We start from the raw sequence: 14,086 nt of genomic DNA on the forward strand, positions 1-14,086 counted from the left end.
TAAAAGATTCCGAAACCGAGAACGATCTGTTTAAAAGAATCCGAAACAGAGAACGGCTAGTTCGCAATCTATGTCGTTGTTATCGAAATGTGCGCTTCCCCGGATCGCGCGCGGATTATCAGCGGGGTTATCAACGTTTGCTGCAATTTCCTGAAAACGTTTGACTTTCGCGTCAACGTTTTTCGTCCCCGGGGAGAGTGCTTTGACGATGCGATCGATGCAGTAATCGTGATCGAACATAACGATTACGATTGAGAGCGATAAGATTAAACGATTAGAGGGATGTTCCAAACGCAGAATCGGTAGATTGTTTATTTTTCCAACCCGTAGGAGGATGTTGTTTCCAACTGTAGGTAACTCCATGTGTTGTCGTCTGTGTTGTTGCGGAGTGTCGTTATTATCGTAGATTTTAATTTTACCAGTTCCTTCCACTCGTCGATCGAGAATGAGATTTCCTTTCCGTGACAATCTCCGAGTACGATGTTCACGTACGATGGTAGCTTTACGACGATGCCGATGTCTAGGTACTTGTATCCTGTCTTCGTCAACGTGTATCGTCCCGCCAATATGCGAGGAGGGTCGGCGCGTTGACATTGTTGAATCTGTAAGTATCATTACTTTACTTTGTTTGGTTAATAGCGTTGTAAAATAAAAAAGTGAAATAACAGTACTTACGTTTGTTTTCTCTTCGTATTTTCCTTATTCGCGCAATCTGAATTCTTTCGTTTCGCATTACCATCGTCGAACGTATCGGATTGTCGTTCCGCCAACGTAGAGTACATCGTCGATTATTTTTCGCTCTCTTACGTTGCGTATCGGTAGACGGATTACGCGAGACTAACCGTTCTCTATGGATTATGCGTCCTAAAATAAATTGCTGTCCCTCTCTCTCATTAATGTTTCGGTATTTCGCGTGAATTTGTGCAAGATGTCGCGCAATTGTTGCAGTAATCCGTATCGCGGGCAATCGATGCCGATCGATTGTATGTCGAACTTACTCGCCGAGAGTACGTTTTCCGTACATTCGTTGAATTTGTAAATCTGCTGTTGCGATACGAAATAAAGGTTACCGTCGAGGTATCGGAAAGCCAACGTAATATTCGGCGGTATTCCCGGAAAGATCGTTTGAATAGTATAATATTTAACGATGTTTCCGTTTGCGACATTGCTTTCCCCCGGGAACGCCAGGTCCGAGGGGGCTACGCCCAATTAAACGGAAATCTCTGTATAGACGGTAACGCTTTCCGAGTTAGATTCGATAGTTTACGAGAACGATAGCTTCAGTATTCCTCGAGACTGCTCTCGATATGATATCGGTAACTTGCATACGGTATCCCCCAATCGCTCGAGACTGCTCTCGAAGCGATAACGGTAACTTGCATGCGGTATCCCCCAAATATCGGACGAGATTGCTCTCGACACGATAGCGGTAACTTGTATACGGTATCCCCCAATATCGATCGAGATTACTCTCAATACGATAGCGGTAACTTGCAAGAACGGTATCTTCCCAATAATCTAAATTTTTGGGCGCCAGGCGCGACTTCTCGCGCCACACAATAATCAACGATAATGCGGTAACCAACTAGAAAGCGTTACAAGTGCCGGTAGCTCTTTTACTCTAGACGGTAGAGTGGCGTGGGGAGTATCCCGTTTGGACACGTAACGATTGGACACCGCTCGATTGGACACGCACGATTGGACACGCACGATTGGACACCGCACGATTGGACACCGCACGATTGGACACCGCATTATTGGACACTGCACGATTGGACACCGCACGATTGGACACCGCATTATTGGACACCGCATTATTGGACACCGCACGATTGGACACCGCATTATTGGACACCGCATTATTGGACACCGCATTATTGGACACCGCATTATTGGACACCGCATTATTGGACACCACATTATTGGACACCGTACAATTGGACACACACACATTTACGTGTGTGTATGCAGATTTCTAATACAGTTTGCATGGGTTAGCGACTTGGACGGGGTGGGTGCGGGAGGGGGGGCCGAAGGCCCCCCTTGCACCCCCCCCCGTGTGTGTGTGTGTGTGTGTGTGTGCGTGCGAGCATTTTCTGCACCACATAGGTTTGAAACTTTCCACGCAAAACGAGATGCTCCTAAAAATACGTATATAGATATTTAAAATTCAATTTTTTTTTTGGCAAATCGAAGCTTTTTTCTGCCAGATATTTCTAAGCTTAGATAATCTGTCATATGATATATAAATGTTATTCACTAGAAGACTGCGGTGTCCAATAATGCGGTGTCCAATCGTGCTGTGTCCAATCGTGCGGTGTCCAATAATGCGGTGTCCAATAATGCGGTGTCCAATCGTGCGGTGTCCAATAATGCGGTGTCCAATCGTGCGGTGTCCAATAATGCGGTGTCCAATCGTGCGGTGTCCAATCGTGCGGTGTCCAATCGTGTGGTGTCCAATCGTGCGGTGTCCAATCGAGCCGTGTCCAATCGTGCGTGTCCAATCGAGCGGTGTCCAATCGTTACGTGTCCAAAAGGAGGTCACCCAGTGGCGTGGTTCTTTTGAGACGGAAAGTGTGAAGATGTCGGATCGAGGCAGGTCGTAGAAAGATTCGGTATTCAACTTGTTAGACAATTAAAGAGTTATATTGTATTTCTTTAGTGATAGTGAAACGGTAACAATGCAACAATGAGCTTTACTCAAAGAGTCTTCACAATTAATTCACGGATATAACTTTGATAGAGACAGAAACGAATTATAGACACCAAAATGCGGAAACTATAGAATTGATAATACGAGGCGGGAGGCCGGCGAGGCTCTCCGCTCGAACAAAATTACTAATTGCAGAAACAATTCGCGGTAACAATGATTCTAATATAACTATGACTGTCGGCACCGGCGTAGTCCGAGAGGGACGTACTCACGTTATCAAATATTCGGGGCCGGTCGGTCCGAGCCCTCGTGCGGCCACAAAACTCTACTTTTTGCTTCAAGTTATTCTACACTAAAACAATAACACCAACGGTATCGGATTTCGGATGCCCGCTATCACAATTACAAACGGTATCCGGTATCCGGTCCCGCACGAGGGTTGACCGCCTTATCCGAACCTTACGTATCGATGGTTGCCGAGTGATGGCCTTACAAAGTGAACGGTGTCCTGGTCTTCGAAGTCCTTAGCGGTAACTATCGGTATCCTGGGGCTCGTCCTAGTCGACACGTATGCTGACACGGCTTGCCGAACAGTGAGGAGCCCCGGTCCCGCGCCGGCCGGCTCGAGCCGCCGCGCATGCGCGTGCTTCGATTTTCGGTCGATCCGCACGCCTCGATCCCATGCTGCGCCGCATCGCCTCTCCAATTGCCTCGTGGTCCGCGCGTGACGACTTCCGCCGATGAGAGTGCTCTATCTCTGCCATTTTCGGTTGGCCCGGCTGGCCATGCCGTGGCCGAACCGATCTGCGTGGCGGGCGGTTGACAGTTTGACGGTCGCTCCCCCGGTCTGCAGCCCGGTGGCGTGCCCTCGGCGTGATTCCTTCCAAAAATCTTTTATGTCGCCATGCGGTATCCTGGCTGCCACGGTTTACTTGCGGCAACGGTATCCTTGCGGCTCAGGGCGGTAACAAGCCGCGGGGTTCGAAGCACGGCTCGGCGGGGAAACTCTTGGCGGGGCACCTCGCCTACTGTCGGTTGCTCGCGATACTATTCCCCCGACGGCTGCTCCTCCTCCGTTCCTTGTACAATAAAAAATGAGCCCTCACTGGGCGCCCTAAATCCTAAATATCCTAATACGATATCACGAAAACAAAAAAAAGAAAATAAGTAAAACAAAGTCGCGTCCCCCTCGGCTCGGCGAGGAGGAGCCCCAGACCGACCCCTTCGGTCGGACTTACGCCCTTGTGACGAGCGCGACCGGACGCGTCACGTCACACGTTATAGTCGTCCACCTCACCGATCATGTATCCGTCGTATATCACGTAGGAGCGTCCTCGATTTGTGTTTATCGCGGCGTTTATCGTCGCATCTGCGGGCAATCCGAATTTCAAAAATGTTCTCGGCCAATTGTTATCCAACCAGAAGCTCGGAATTCACCTTGTAAATAGTATTATCCACGAATAGTATTATATCACCGGACGGAGTTTGATACGAGGCTGAAATGCGCGTATAATTCGGAGGTAGAAATTTCAAATAGTGGTTGGTTATATTTTTTATCGTCCAGTCTTATCAACCATACGTATTTTTCGCTCGCAATATACATTCGTTTTCTCAACAGTAATATCGCGTTGATGCGTTTTATTTCCCACAGATCGTTTGGAATATCCTTTGGTGTTGGTACCGGAAGTTTCGGCGGGGATATCGGTTTATTCGGCAACTTTTCGGTAATCGAGTTACCGTAGAGATTTTGAATATTGAGAAAATCCTCGTCGCTTAGTTTAATAGGATGGGAATAGTGTGTTGTGTAGGCGTACATGATGGAATCCGTGTGTGGGTCATGTTGCAATCCTAAGGAATGACTAATCTCATGCGTCAGCACATATAATAAACTGTCGGAGTTCGCTGGAGTTTCATCTAGATAAATATACCAATGTTCCTTACTGTCGACATGAATTTCGGAAGTATAACCTGCGTGCCCCGTTGGATAAGCGGCATGAGCGAGTACCCCTCCCTGACCATCCAAAGGAGAGGGCACAAGTTACCATTTCGACGATCGAGCATCATGTGATTACCGTCGCGCCATGATATTAAAATATTTGGATGTAATATGTTTCGTTTGAATGTCAATGACGACGCAGCTTGCCATAAGTTAAAAGCAGCCCGGGCGGCTTCCAACATTGGTTTTGTTGCCAAATGAAAATTCCACGTGAGTTGTCTTTGCGGCCATTTATTTCCGATAGCATTCGCATTTTGTTGTATAATGTCTGGTTGTCCACATCGCGGTTTACGCATCTGATCTAAGGTTTCGTTGCTCACCTCGCCGGTAATTGATAATTTATAATATTCTTGAAAAAGGTTGATAGAGTCTTGGAGAATTCGCTGCTCGCCAATGGTTTTAAACGATTGCATCTTCTCGGTGAGATATCCATACTTCTGCAGATAATTAATCGCGAATTCGGTGTTTTCCCTAACGATTCGTTCGTTTTCGTTTGCAAGGGCACAGACGACGGAGATCGCGATCGCAATCGCGACCACGAGATAGGCGCGCATTCCTCGAGCAAAATGTTGCGAGATCTGCGTGTTCACTTCGAATGGCGAGACGCAATTTATCGACGCGGTGTTTTATTCGTTTGTGGTCCCCCCTTTGACATGTTCGAGAAAATATCAATCGGACGGGTATTCTTTTGGAGGTTAGCTGAAGCTTGATTACAATTTTTTTATACAAAATACAATTATAAGAATTGTAAATGTAAATCTAATTATAAAACGAGAGAATTATGTCATCGTGTATTTATAAGTAAAACAACGGAAAATGAAATAACCGCATCCTCGCATTATCTCTATTCTCATAGTAGTCATGCGGTTTCAAAACGTAGGAAACCGTACGGATGCAAGCCCGCAATAAAAAGCGTACGGATTCGAGCGCATCATCGCATATTTATAATTTCGTTATCTTACGGATTCCAGTGTATCGTCGCAATTTGCGTGAAAAGAAATACATTACTCACAGTTTTCTGGTTGAAAGTAGATATCGTATTTCTCTTATGATTCAACGATTTTGTTTATAATTTTCCGGTTAGAAACGGAATTCGAACGTACCGCAACATATATATATAGAGCGGGTGTTGTCGTGGATGACATCAGAGTTTCAACGTTTTTTCAAGAGGCGTGTGCACGTATATTTACATAATGGAACAGTTAACGAATATTACAAATGTGGTGAATGCAATCAACAATCGGGAAATGTATAGCTTAGTCGCAAATACCGATTCGTTAGCAAAAGTTATCGTAAAGATTAACGAGGGTATCGATAAAATTAGAACGAATTTACCGAGTTTTATGTCGGTTGAAATAACGTTCGATAGTAATGATAAAACGCTCGCGGTATTGTAAGTATATAAAACGTATCGTTTTTTTGTGTATTAGTGTTTCTTTTAATATTTATCTGTTTTTGCTTTTTATGCTATTCGATAGGAATCGTATACAAAATCAATTGCGTAGCATCGATCGTTACGTTAATGTGATCCTAAATGACATGCTTCGTGTCAATGGACAAATACAAACATCTATTAGAAGGTTTCCTAACGGAACAAGCAATATGGACGATGACGTATACGCAGAGGTGTCTCAACTACCCTCATAAACACGAGGAACAATCTAATGTCAGGATCTGCTACGTGTTTAGTAGTAAAAAAGTATGAAAAATAATTTTAATATATACTATTATAAAATGCATGTATTGTTGTAAGAATGTACGAATATATAATTGTGTAAGAATATAATAAAATGTATAAAAAATAAGAATGATATTGTATAACATATATAAAAATATAATTGAATAAAAAAAACAAAGTGTATAAGAATGATATTTTATATATAATTGTGTACGCCCGGAGAATATTGAGATCTACGTAGAGCGGCGCCCACGTTCGGAGATGGTGAGGAGAACGACGTTAAAGATCTGTAGAGATAGAGAATATATAACAAATCGTTATTAAAAAAAAGATAATGTATTATATAGAATACCTTAATATTTGTTCACTTCTCTCTCGTACAGGGTACCGTTTCTTCGGTATCTAGCGAATACCCTGCGGTACTCTAGGAACGTGGATACACACTCCGCGCACTGCGAGGCTGGTCGTATCGTTACTAGATTACAATTACACCTGCTACACGCTGAATGTACCGCGTGTAGCGCAGTCACCAGGGAGTGGTGTCGGGAGTGAATGCCGTCCTTAACCGATACCACATACGGGCTCGTCCCTGTAATCCTCCGTAACACGTTCTGCAAAGTCGCGGCACAAAGTTGGACACATACGTAATTGTGTCCGACCGCGCGCACACTGCTTCGAGCAAATCCCCGTATCCCTCGGGGTGATCCTCCTCGCGTACACCGTCCCACAATTCGAACTCAGGCAGTTTCATGCTTATTATGTTTTTTCTCTGTTCCAAAACTGTCTAAGATCGTAGCGTACTGACCGCATCTCGCCTGACCAGCGATTTTTACCTCTTTATCAGCGGAAAGAAAGAAAAAATGTATGAAATCATCATCATCGCGTTGTCATAGGAACGCATTGATGCGACCCTTCCACATACGCTTAGTATTAGGAATACATGTCGAGCAAAGTGGTTTGACGAGGATATCGCGAGGTCCTTATCGGTACGAAAGCGCGTATCGTCATCGTCCTCGCGGTTGTCGTAGGAACCTAGGATCCCTTCGACCGATATATTATTATTGGGAGCGTATGTCTAGCCAAGAGGTTTTATCGCGAATCCTCATCCGGTCGTACGCCAACGAACTCGAACGATTGTAAAAAATACTACTATAAAGCGAATCTTTCATCCGGTTGTACGCGAATGAAGCCACATTCGCTCGTCACAGCGATTTAAATGTTACTATAAAGTTATCCGGAGCACACGTCGAGCAAAGAGGATACTTGGTTCGTGACCTGGAGGATAACGATTAAAAAAATAAGACGTGAAACATATAATTTTTTAAATCTTTATTGTAGCATAAGCGTATAACATAATTACCCTTTAGGTAGAGATAAAGAATTATTTCAAACATTTAAGATACAGCATATATATTACGTTTTACAATTCCGTTGTAATTATATTTATGTGATCGTTTCGTTCCGTCCACCAGTCGTGTAGTTTGCAGACGTTTTCCATCGCGCAATGCTTGCAAAACGGTGTGACGTTTACATCGAAACAATCGAACGGCGTTGAGTGTCTCCAGACGACCAATATTCTCGTAATCAGCGTCTATTGTTTCGATCGTCGCGTCAGCATCGCGAACAGCGTTACCAACGAGCTCCTCCAGCGTTTCTTCTCCGTTCCCTTTACGTAGATCAGCCTGGATGTTTCGCTCGTCAGACCGTCGCAAACGGCGCGCCAAATGATATTTCGCGCACGGTCGTACTCCACATCTCCGTCTTTCCATTCGAGACCGTGATGATTCGCGGTCAACCAGCATATTTGTGATTTTTCGGTTTTCGTTAGAAGATCCCAAGCCATCGGCGCGGTGAATACATGATGCGTCAACGTTTGTCCGTCTCGTAGCACAGCTACTTCCTTCACCAGGAATTTATCGCAAACGGTGAATTCTTGAACGTCGACGAAAACGGACACATACGACATTGCGACGAGCTATGTAGTTACTGATTTTACATCGTTGTCCTCGACGAGATCTTATATATCGCTCCTCGCGCCATTTTATTTTCCCCTCCCACATCTCTTCGTTACTACGCAATATTTATTCTCCGCAATTACGTTACACAATTTTCTGCAGGATATTAATCAAGGGACTGTACTTGATGATCCGGTCGTGAATAATCAGACAGTACGCCGTAGTGTTCGCTGGAACGTTTTCCTTGCATTCGAATTCTATACGAATCATCTACTGTAGCGCTCTTTATCGCCTCGTTTTAACGAGAGCAATCGATCACCACGAATGGACCATAATTCATAAAATCTATTACGTTTAGGTAGGCTTCGTCAACGTCGCGTTCATAGTATACCTTTGAAATTTCGCATATATGTCGTACAGTACGGCAATTTTGTATTGACTCATATCTAAATTCATGTCATCGTAGGTATAGAAATTCGAATTCAAATATAATTTTACATTAGTGAGATTGCAATTGTCGAATACAAATACGTCTTTCGTCAGGACGTTTCTTCTCTCTCGATCTGTAGAGTAAAGATAACGTATCGTGGTTTTTCCACTTGCGCCGGAAAGTACGGTTTCGTGGTAATTGATAAGGACAGTGCTTTGAGAAACGGTAGATACAGACGAGGATTTAACGACTTCGTGGTGTGGTAAAACGACCAGAGCAATGAGTACCATCGAACGTGAGAGAACAGCGATGGAAATCGCCAAGACGCGCGCGACGATTCGTAGAAAGCATCAGGCATTGAAAACCGGAAAACTGGAGGAGAAAGTCTCTCTGGAGAAACGCTTCAAACCGATCGTCGAACCGTTGAAGCTTATAGCCGAGCATACCGCCAAATCGTCGAATGACACCATCGGTAAGAGAACGCGAAGAAAGTGATGATGATGATGATAACGTCTTTGAGGAGGCAATCCCGAAGAAATCACCCGTGTGAAAAAAAAACGACGATTGGACGAGACGTTGGCTTCGCCCGCAATTGCCTCACCCACAATCGCTTTTACGCCGATAGGAAAGGTAACGTTATTCCCGCACGAAGAACGGGCATACGAAACGGAGGACGTGCCAGCTTCCTCGCTCGAAACTTCGATTAGAGAGACTCTGCAAACGTCATACGGTCGCGAGTCCCTGCACAGTCGTTTGGGGCCGTTGGGACAAAAGTACGTGGGTGATCTTCTCAGTGGAGAGAGTAAAAATAAAAATGATTACGTGTTCAGAAACTTAAACATATGCATAAAATAGTTTCCATGGTGACATGTACATTCGTACCTGATAAATACCGAGGACATTGACCGACTCCTCGTCGCGACACGCGTCTGATCTTTCGTTGTTTGACCCAATTTCTCTAGACGACGCTAGACACAGACAGTCAGATTTCATTCATTCCTTCTGTGACGAGCATTGGAGTAAAACGCTCATTGAGAACGTATTGCTAACTAAAAGCTCTCGAGACGTGCCACGTATTTCGTGCAAATTTGTTGCACATCCAAGCAGAGACATTTTATCGGTCGAGTTCATGGCATATTCAGCTCTTGCAGACACTAGGGCTTGCAGAAAGAGAGAGAATGGTATTCGACTCCTGCAGTCACCACGGCGAGCCGAGAGAGTGAGAGAGTGAGAGAGAGAGAGTGAGAGAGAGAGAGAGAGAGAGAGAGAGAGAGAGAGAGAGAGAGAGAGAGAGAGAGAGAGAGAGAGAGAGAGAGAGAGAGAGAGAGAGAGAGAGAGAGACATACTCGACCCTAGATACTACGGCCTGCCGAGAGCGAGAAAGATAGAAAGAGATCGAGCGTCAGGTACACGGAACTTTTGTAGACTGAATTTCCGTTAAGTTCTTGAGAGTGATTTCATCCTGCATCGGAATTAGCACGACAGCTAACCGACAGGACAGAACTCAACTTAAAGGTTCCATTCAGTTCTACTTCAGATACGTTCTCATGCCTTCGTCGTTTATCAGACGCATTTCTTTCTTGTTTATTCAATTAGTGAGAGACATTACAAATTAATGTCAAACATTTTATATTTAATAGTTTCTATGGAACTTCAGTTTGCATATGCGTCAAATTCTCTGTAATTACTGTTTATGCAATATCATTTTCGTTCTATAACGACTTTAAGTCCGAGAAAAATATTCACGTTTTATTATAAGTGGTCTATGTAAAAATCTAACTACTTGCATTGTTTCCATAATTTTAATTGTGTTTGTTAATCAACAATAATGCTTCTTAATCTGTATTAATTTATATCATTATAATTATTAATTATAGACATACTAAATAATCATTAGTTTTAATACTATTCGGCCTTATGTGACTAACGATACCTTGTAAGAATTATTTATATTCGTACTTTACGTCGAGATCGTTTACCTTTACTTCGAGCGTTTCCTGTAATTTGTGCAACTTATCATCGTGTGCTTTCACATTTTTATCGATTAATTCCTTTAATTTCTATACCTCGTTTTGAAAGGTTCTAAGCTTAATCTGTTAGAGACAATTTGAGCGAAGCTTCTATCAAATAAAATTTGTAAGTCCTGTATCCTTTTCCCGAGCGAATCCAACGTCGAGCTATTATTCTCAGTGGTTTCTTTTAATTCTCGTATTTTCTTTTCGTGTTTTTCGTCGAGTACATTTATATACCTCTGGACGGACTCAACATTGTCGTTGATCGTTTTTTGGAGATGGAGATCGACGTAGCTTCTATTCGTTGCGTCTGCGTTGTCTATAGGAGATTCTAACCGTTGTATCTTACGTTTATTCGCGTCGTAATTATCCCCGTTCAAACGCAACGCATTATTGTGCACGTAGCGCCTCAAAGATTCGATCGACGAACGCGTAGCGAATGTACCGTTGTCGCGTCTTCCCAGAGACATGCCGAATTTATTCACGGACATCACTTCGTCGTCGCGCGAACCATACTGTTACCGCGACCGACGCGACGATTCAACTTCCCCATACACCGCGTTCCGTACGGTTTCACCATCCGATGTGTTTCCACCGCGCTTATGCATCGTCAAAGATATTTTACGATACATTCTAGAAATAGGTCACAGGCTCGACCAATTATGTTTAACGAGTAAAAAAGCGCGATATGACTCACCCATCTATGCACTTGAATTCGCATACGCATCCTCAAAACACGTTCCCCATACGTTTCCCTGTGCACCTCAATCCGTACGGTTTCACCATCGAATGCGTTTTCCCATGCGCCTCAAGCCGTACGGTTTCACCAGCGGTGCGTTTCCTGTATGAGCTTGAATCCGCATACTACTTATTTTGCGCTTGAAACCGTACGGATTCTCCCCCAGAAAATTCCTACAGAACCCCCCACTTTCCCCCCTCATTTCCCATTTGATTTACATTCCTCCGCGGTACCCCTCTGAGCAGCTGACCGTAGAAGCTGACCGCATAGATTAACTACTCATATTAATATCAATCTGTGAATTAGATTTAATATTAAGAACAAAAATTTTTTTTTCCTATTATGCTCTTCTTATCGACTTCTTCCAAATCCACACTCACATATGCATATAAAATTTTCAGATAAATTATTTTCTTATACCAAAAGCTTCTAGCTCATTTCTAAACGCACATTATTCTTTCCTATAATAACAACGATGCATAACAGTTATTTTGTACGTATAGAGTTTTTAAAATTTAGTGCTGCAAATTAAAGTCACGAGACAATTGCACAAAAGTATAATTTTCTAATTTATTTCGTTTTTTACATAAAATTGTAGTTAGCCACCGTTTGTTATCGTCTATATTTTAATTCTGGAGAAAAATTTACAATTCTATAAAATCAATTAAGAGCCAAACTTATCTGAAAATAATTAGCGTTTAATCGGTAAAACAGACGACTCTAGCATCCTCTTAACTTTTGCTTAATTTTTTATCTAGAAGGTATTAGCACAAAGTTTGACATGCTTTTCGGTTTTTTATTTAAGACAAAAATTAAAATCGCTATCACTGGCACAAATAGAAGTATCTCCAGCAGCACAAAAACGTTGAGAATATCGGTGTTGCCAAATTACAAACGATAGATTAGTATTGCAAAACGCATCATCTTTTGAAAAGACGTTGCGAGAAGCACTTCTTTCGAAAGACACACAGGAATTCGCCGCGCTCACGAAAGTCCCAAGCAACTTCCGTGAGCACAACATCGCGATACGGAACCGCTTGGAAGCAGTTCCGTATCGCGATGTTGGCCCTAGAAATAAGGCCTTACGCTGCACAATTAAACCGCGAGGCTACCGCGTTCCAGTGTCAGTAGTTAATCTATGCGGGTTTAACGATCAGATCGCCTGAGGGGAATGGGGGGTGAAGGCAAATCAAATGGGAAATGAAGGGGGAAAAGTGGTGGGGGGCCGAGGAAACGTCACGCTGAGCGGACTCGCATACGGTCGCACCCGGGTGCTCTGAGGGGTTCGGGGGGGGGGGAAGTAAAAGGGGTGTCAAACGAGGGGGGGTGTAGGAGTGGGGGTATGTGTGCCGGTTGAGAAGGGTGTTCGCGGGTGAGACCGTACGGTCGGAGACGTAAGTGGGCACGGTCTTCGGCGTAAACAGGAAGTGTATTACGTAGCCGACGTTCGTTGTCGAGGGGATCATGGGGACAGCGCCTATTTAGTTTTTGGCGCTAGTTTATCGTATCGCGCAGAATGGAGCGCATAGCGATCAGTAATTTGGACGCTGTGGAAAGACGTTCGTTGGCGCGAATGAATGTGTATTATTTCGCGCCTAATTTTTGGCGCCTTATTTTTCTTTGTTCGTAATTTTTGTTTTTGGTTGAAAAAAGATGTTTATCGCATAAACGCATAGCGAATCGTTTATTTGTTCGCTCGTTGGCGTGACTAAATGTTTATTAATTTGTATGTTCATAAATGAAAAGTATAATAGAAAAATAATAGTATGTATAGCGAGTTATTTATTCGACGATGCGTAATCGTAGCGGAAGGAGGCATCCCTCGAGATACCGTGCGGATCGAGCGATTCATCTCGTCGTGGTTTACTCGGCAGATCGTAATTGGTCGAGAGCTCTGCGGAGGATCGCGGGGGGGATAGGCGGGAGGAATGTGTGTCGAAACGCATTTCGGAGCGAGAGCGATCTTTATTATTTTTCGCCGATGCGTAATCCGAGCGGAAAGGCGCATCCTCGGAGAAACTGCACGGATTCGGGCGAGACGGGCGATTCATCTCGCCGGTCTTTACTCGGCAAATTCTAATTGGCTGATTTCTCGTGACTTATTATACTGCGCGGTATGGAAAAAAAGTAATCAATATCCTCGGGATATGCGCAATACGCGGTAATGCGTTGGTATGAAGAATAAAACATTGGTTTCTTGCGAATGGTGTGCGTAAAATTGGAGGATATATAAGAGAATGTGTTAGGAGCGCCGTAACAGTTTTAGATATATTATCTATCGGTTGGCGGTGTTGCACATCTCTGAGAGCATATTGCAGGTAGGTAAGGAAAGCAGTCCTATGCAATAATTGTTTATAGTAAATGTTCAAAAAATGTGTTGTACAGTGAGAAGCGATATGGATGTCGAATCGCGCGACGAGAATAGAGTGGATTCGCCGGCTTACTTTTCATTGATCGATCTGTTGACCGAACTCTGGGATCCGACCGTATCCGCGACGCGAAACATCAGGCTGTTCATCGCGTCTTTCGAGTTATTTAACGAGGAACGTAAAATGTGATTGTAAGTTAATCAAGGGTGCAAAATGCGAGTGCGAGACACGTCGAATTTGTCAGGCTATGGAGA

At 43.8% G+C, this 14,086-nt stretch overlaps 2 protein-coding genes across 9 annotated transcripts in view; both read right to left on the bottom strand.

Moving 5' to 3' along the window:
• Nucleotides 1-14,086, bottom strand: part of LOC105831246 (protein phosphatase 1L) — a 264,636-nt gene that overhangs the window by 83,558 nt on the left and 166,992 nt on the right. The gene's annotated exons all lie outside the window — the stretch shown is intronic.
• LOC105840223 lies at nt 437-1,712 on the bottom strand. The gene is made up of 2 exons (XM_012687103.3): nt 676-1,712; nt 437-602 (listed from the first exon to the last, which is right to left on the bottom strand). Exons 1-2 carry the CDS (start codon nt 780-782, stop codon nt 545-547), a joined length of 165 nt encoding a protein of 54 aa, XP_012542557.2. The 5' UTR covers nt 783-1,712; the 3' UTR covers nt 437-544.

Source organism: Monomorium pharaonis, chromosome 1, assembly GCF_013373865.1.
Source record: "Monomorium pharaonis isolate MP-MQ-018 chromosome 1, ASM1337386v2, whole genome shotgun sequence".
Classification (NCBI taxonomy): Eukaryota; Metazoa; Arthropoda; class Insecta; order Hymenoptera; family Formicidae; genus Monomorium; species Monomorium pharaonis.